This window comes from Mastomys coucha, unplaced genomic scaffold (genome assembly GCF_008632895.1).
Source record: "Mastomys coucha isolate ucsf_1 unplaced genomic scaffold, UCSF_Mcou_1 pScaffold21, whole genome shotgun sequence".
Classification (NCBI taxonomy): domain Eukaryota; kingdom Metazoa; phylum Chordata; class Mammalia; order Rodentia; family Muridae; genus Mastomys; species Mastomys coucha.
This window is the reverse complement of record NW_022196904.1, coordinates 93,358,387-93,364,737: the sequence shown is the minus strand read 5'-3', so window position 1 is coordinate 93,364,737 and position 6,351 is coordinate 93,358,387. Positions and strand designations below refer to the sequence as shown.

The 6,351-nt window shown below is 38.6% G+C and overlaps 1 protein-coding gene across 1 annotated transcript; it reads right to left on the bottom strand.

The window, feature by feature from the left end:
• Positions 1–4,857: 4,857 nt before the first annotated feature.
• Positions 4,858–5,906, bottom strand: LOC116100750 (olfactory receptor 52H1-like). Its single transcript, XM_031384484.1, has one exon. The coding sequence runs from the start codon at positions 5,839–5,841 to the stop codon at positions 4,885–4,887; it is 957 nt and encodes a 318-aa protein (XP_031240344.1). The 5' UTR covers positions 5,842–5,906; the 3' UTR covers positions 4,858–4,884.
• Positions 5,907–6,351: the final 445 nt, after the last annotated feature.

The window sequence follows — 6,351 nt, the reverse complement described above, 5'->3', positions numbered from 1 at the left end:
GGCCAGAGGAGTTCGACCCTGAACACAAGAAGTGAGGAGTATTTAAAGGGAAAAATCACAAGCTGGGGTCGGAGAGAGGGTTACCAAGGAAACATAACATAAAAACAGTGGAAAATTTCAGAGGGACCCAACCCAAAGTATTCAGTTAGGGAGGGGAACATATTCTAGGAATGTAATCTTCATCTACCAGTCGATGGGGTGGAGAGGCTCGTAAACCAGACCTTCATTCCTAGTCCTGCCCTCATTGTGGATCAGTCAGGAGGGGCAGGTTTCGGGAATCAGAGCCTCAGGGCTCTGAGTTAGCCAAGTTCCTGGAACTAGCTACTCCACCTTTTTTTTATATTGAGAAAAATGTATGTATTTTCAGTACTGCTGTAGACAAGCATCTACATAAAACTGTTACATTTCTGGGCAGTGGTGGTGCACGCCTTTAATTCCAGCACTTGGGAGGCTGAGGCAGGTAGATTTCTGAGTTCGAGGCCAGCCTGGGCTACAGAGTGAGTTTCAGGACAGCCAGGGCTATACAGAGAAACTCTGTCTCAAAAAAAAAAAAAAGACTGTGAAATTGATTGTTGTTTTATATCAAACAATTTTTATAATACATTATTTCAATTTATCTGTATTTGTTAACATTTAAAAACATATTTTAAGTAAATAGAATTGAAATCATATATCTTTTCTCATCATAATACAATAAAACTTAAATAAAAAAATGCATGAAACTGAAAAAGAAAATGGATGGCTAAGCAAATCTTATGTATTCTCGTGTAAATTAAGAGGTGTAAACAGATTGAGCAGGCAGATAAGGAGAGAAGCCTCACAGTATTTGAAGTGACTTCCACTATGGAAGGTCAAGAGAGTTCTCAATTCCTGAAATTTTGGTTCTGTATGATGCTAAAAAATATACAAGTATTGTGCTGGGTATTTTGACACCCAACCCTTGTAAATTCCTTATACACTAACATTATTCTGACACAGAAGTACATTTATGACATAACTCAATACCTTATTTTAGCAGAGGTCAATTGGTATAAATAATAAGCACGTTTTAAATGCTGACCAGCAAAAATCTTTTGTTAAGTGTCCAAACATGTTGATCATAGCCCAAAATAGAGGTTGCAATTCTGTCAAGCTTGTAGTCTGGTAAAACTGTTTTTCAATATTCCTGTGGAGTTTCAGTAGGCTTATTTGGTAATTCTGAAAGACCCCCAGAACTGGGGAGATCCTTACTCAAGTCTCGGGATGACACCACCACCCAATGACTCACGAGAGACCAAACTTGCTGCAATCACATGAGGTTTATTCAGGTCAGATCTGAGGTCAAACTCATAGCCTGGCAGGCCAGAGGGGTTCGACCCCGAACACAAGAAGTGAGGTGTATTTAAAAAGAATACCGCAACCCAAGGGGGGTGATGGAGTGACCAAGGATACATAGCATGAGAACAATAGAAAATTCTAAAGGAACCCACTACCTAGTTGAGCCAGATCACGAAGAAGTCATTTTGCACACCCATTGTCTAGAGGAATGTGGTTTGGTCAACGCTATCTTCTTAATGACTGACCGCTATCCTGTTCCTTATTCTGGGCAATGTTATCTTCTTAATAGCTGACTGCTATCTTGTTCCTGGAACTGACCAGTCCACCTTCCTGGCTCATTACAGAGACCTCCTATGCCTTCTTTAAGTAAAGGTTATACATTAATGCATTTCCATTAACATGCTTTTCTCAAATTTCTAAATTCAGTCTTTCAAACTCTTAAGTGTACATTCACATAGAAAGATAGATATACATTTAGAAATTAATTCCTGCTGGCAGCAGCAGAGAATTAAGTAAGTATTGATTGTTATAGTTCCTTTCTCTCTGATCCAGGAGTCACCAGACCTCACACTGGCCAGGAGAGAGGGAGACCTGAAACAATTAACTCTTTGTGAACCAGGAAAAAGAAAGTCATGCTCAAAAAGTTTCACATAAGCAAATATGCATAGGCATGAAAGACTGGTAGATTTAGAAATTTGGGGGAAAGCATGCTAATGAAAAAGGGAAATGTATTAGTTGAAATGTATGTATACTGTATAACCTTTACTTAAAGGACATAGAAGGTCTCTGTAACAAGCTAAGAATCTAGACAAGCCAGTTTCAGAAATCTGTTGGCCACAAAGGTTCCCCCTAGTTAGGTCCAAGAACAAAAAGCAGGATATGAGCCATCTGGGTAGTTCTAGGGAATGGTCAGCCATAAAGTGAATAACATTGACCAGACCACATTCTTGTGCATAATGAGTGTGTAGGACGTTTTCCTTAAGACCCTGACTCAAATAGGGGCTGGGTCTCTTTAGAATTTTCCACTGTTCTCTTGTTATGTTTCCTTGGTAACCTCTTCACCCCCCTAGTTTGTGGTTTTTCCCTTTAAATACCCCTTACTCCTCATGCTCGTGGTCGAACCCCTCTGGTCTGCCAGGCTATGAGTTCGACCCCAGATCTGGCCTGAATAAACCTCATGTGATTGCAGCAAGATCAGTCTCTCGTGAGTTATTGGGTGGTCGTGTTATCCCGAGACTTGAGTGCGGGTCTCCCGAGTTCTGGGGTCTTTCAGGCACACATTCATATCAAGCCTGACGAGCTCACTCACACAAACACATACACACACACACACACACACACACACACACACACACACACACATACATACAGTGGATGGTGCAAAAGCCCCTCATGAGTATATTCATTGAGAAGCACCAGCACAGAAAGAACTCCCTCATTCTGGATGAAAAACAAGCTCAAAACTTTATTGCTCAGAGGAAGAAAAAGCTTCTACCTCTTTATTGCTTAATGAAAGAAAACCCTAGTCTACAAGAAAGAAGCCATATCCCTATCAGAAAGAAGAAGCCTACTGTCAAAAAAAAAAAAAAGCTGTCTCATGGTAATGAAAACCCTGCCTGCCCTCTCTGCTCTCGTTGCTCTGCTCGGCTCTGGTCTACTCATTGTTACCATTCCTAGTTCTTAGACTTTTTCAGAATACATGATCACATGGGATTCCAAGCATCCTTTCTCAAAAGTTCACAATAAGTTTAAATCATAGATTGAAGAAATTACAGCAGAAACATTTACATATGTTTTCATTAAGACTATCTACTTAAACATTCATTATCTGCCACTAGCTCCACAGTCGTTAAGACTTTAAAACTATAATTTTTGTGTCATAAGTTAAGAGTTTTGACAACAGGCAAATCATCTTCCTTGTGTCTCATAATTTTTTAACTTTTATATAGATAAATCCAGTCAATATTTTATCTTCTGTCCTTGCACCAACAAAGAATTGTCCATTCCCAATTTATGACCTTAGTTATCAACCAGCCTAGAAGGAAGGTCTTCCCTGATCCTAATTTCATTCAAATCTGCTTTCTATTTTAGAGCAATTTAGCCTGTGACACCTGAAGGTTTACAGAGACCTAATTGCAGCCTTTTCTAAAGAGGGCTCAAAATTACTAGTATAATTTTAGGAATTCTATAGAATCATTATTAGGAATTATGAAATCATCAATTTATCTACATAGCATTACAAGACAATATATCTTTGTTGATCTGCAGAAAATCTTATGAATAGGGTGAACCAATGCCCAGGGATTGCTATATAACAATGACAGGAAAGGTATATCAGCAATAGGAATCAATCCTGAGATGAGATTTCTGAAAGTCTTGCAATTCAGAATTATCCATTGTAGCCATTCAAAACCATGAGTCATCTCCAGGAAATCACCTGCGTGCCTTTAGCCTTTTGTAGATAGCTCCTGATAATTCAAGAAGGTAATTAGACTGTGAATATTGCCATGGAAATTACAAGAAGCTCATAGTATAAGTAAGCATGGACATTCTAAGATATTGTTGTGACTTCATTGGAAAATAAAATCTGCCACACTGAATAATTAAAGGATCATTCATATACATACTAAAATTTCCAATAATCATGGCAGCAGTCTATTTTTGTGGTTGTTCTTGTTTTATTTTGTAGAGAATAGTATTGTACAAAAGTAGAAAAAATCTGCAAGGAAAAGTCTCAGGCTGAAGAGACAGCTAAAGTAAGTAGATGCAATTAGTAATATTTTGAATATGAGGCTTAAGGGTGGAAATTTTTGAATAAATGAATAATGTTAATCAAGTAACTGTTATGTGGAACATAAAAAACATTGCTACTTTTAACCCACAAAATCACAAGAACTAATTCTTTAGAATCGGTCAAAAGACTAGATATTTTGATCTGGAAGGGGAAGATATTTGTTGAGTATAAGAATCTCCTAAGAAATTATTACAAATTGTAAAGGTTCATTAAAATAAGAGTGAACCTGAAGTTTAAACTTTATCAAGTTCTAATATCCAAAATAGTTCAGGAAACCACTGTCTTAAAGGATTCATTTTCACAGAATATTCTTTTAAAAGAGTAATCATTTGCTGATTCCAGCTCTCATCTGAAAAGTAACCTACAGAAATATGTTATGTTGTAAAGTTTTTATTAATCTATTCTAACTTATTTATAGTTATAACCTGCCTACACTCTATGTATTCAATATACTGTCTCATACGTCTTGAAAGTATTTTTTGGCGTTATACCTGATATCAACCCAAAGACCAAGAGGTGATTAAAAATCTTATTTACAAATGAGAGCTTAACCTCCCTTTTCTCTATCTTCTCATACAAGATGTCTTCTTCGATTCTTATTTGGCTTCTGTAAAAATGGGTTCATTTTCCACATTTTCTATCATTCAGAGTAGACTTTCTACAACTTTACATAAATTTAAGTCAGCATTATGGGTATTTCACCTGTAAGAAATATGAAACACTCCTAAGTTGATATCATTGACTGTTATCTTTCCCAAGTCCTTGATGTCATATCAATGATTGACTTTGGGGAAGAATAGGAGGTTGATTTTGTCTCGAATCTGCTTGGTCTTTACCCCATAGATGATTGGGTTGATGGCAGGAGGAATGGCTACATAGAGGTTTGCAAACAGTATATGGAAGGAGTGGGGGATATTGTGACCAAAACGATGGGCAAGGACAGAGAATATGGCTGGTGTGTAGAACATAAGAATGACACAGACATGGGAACCACATGTGCTGAGGGCTTTCTGGCGGGCATCCCTGGAGGGAAGGTTAAAAACGGCACGAAGAATAACGGTGTAGGAGATGCCAATCAAGATCAGATCTGACATGACAGTCATTATAGGTACTGCAAAACCATACCAGATATTGATGGAGATGTCAGCACAGGCCAGACGAGCAATGCCTATGTGCTCACAGTATGTGTGAGGAATGACAAGCTCTCGGCAGAAAGGCAGTCGTTTTAGCAAGAACACACAGGGGAAGATGATACAAAAGCTCCTGCTGATAATTGCCAGCACAATCTTAATAACAATCTGATGGGTGAGGATGGTAGTGTATCTTAAGGGGAAGCAGATAGCAACATAGCGATCAAATGCCATGGCCAGCAGGATAGCAGAATCCATGGCAAAACTGAAGTGGAGGAAAAACATCTGAGTGAGACATCCAGGAAATGAGATGTGCTGAGGGCCCAGCCAGAAGATGCTGAAGGTTTTGGGAACACATGTATTACACAGGATGAGATCTGTACCAGCTAGCATGGAGAGGAAAAAGAACATGGGCTCATGCAGGCTGCGCTCCATAAATATGAGGTAGAGTAGGATGCTGTTGCCTGCAAACGCCACAAGGTAAAGAGTAAAGAAGGGGATCCCAATCCATACGTGGAATTGCTCCAGCCCTGGGATTCCCAGGAGGATGAAAAAGCTTGGATTGAAGCTGCTGAAGTTGAATGTAGCCATTATGGGCATGAGTTAAATGACTCTCCTAAACTGAAAATGAAATGGTATGATAGTTACAGTGATCCAGGTAAACTTTCCCAATACCTTTCCCTCTCAAAAATCATCACTTTGTCCCTCTTCTCTTCTTTTTAAAGAATAAACATTTGCCACACTTTCACTCATGTAATATGCATTATTGAAGTGTTTTCCCAGATACTTAAGTCATATGACTGAATCAGTCCTGCCTACTGACAGCAACCCAGTGAAGTTTCCTTGGAAATTTTGTGCATTAAATAATACCACACAAAGAATATATATATTAAGCTATGTTAAATATTAGTCAGAGATCCATTTAATTATCCAGTTGCTAATCGGGGCTTCACAAAGACAGACTTGGTGTCTGAAACCTAAGCAGACCATTCAGTGTTCTTACTTGCTTCTCCACACTCAACTATACTATACCCTGTGCCTGCCCTGATTCTCATCATTGCCATAGAAAGTTCAGGCATAAATCAGAGGACTATGCTAAGCTTCCTCCAA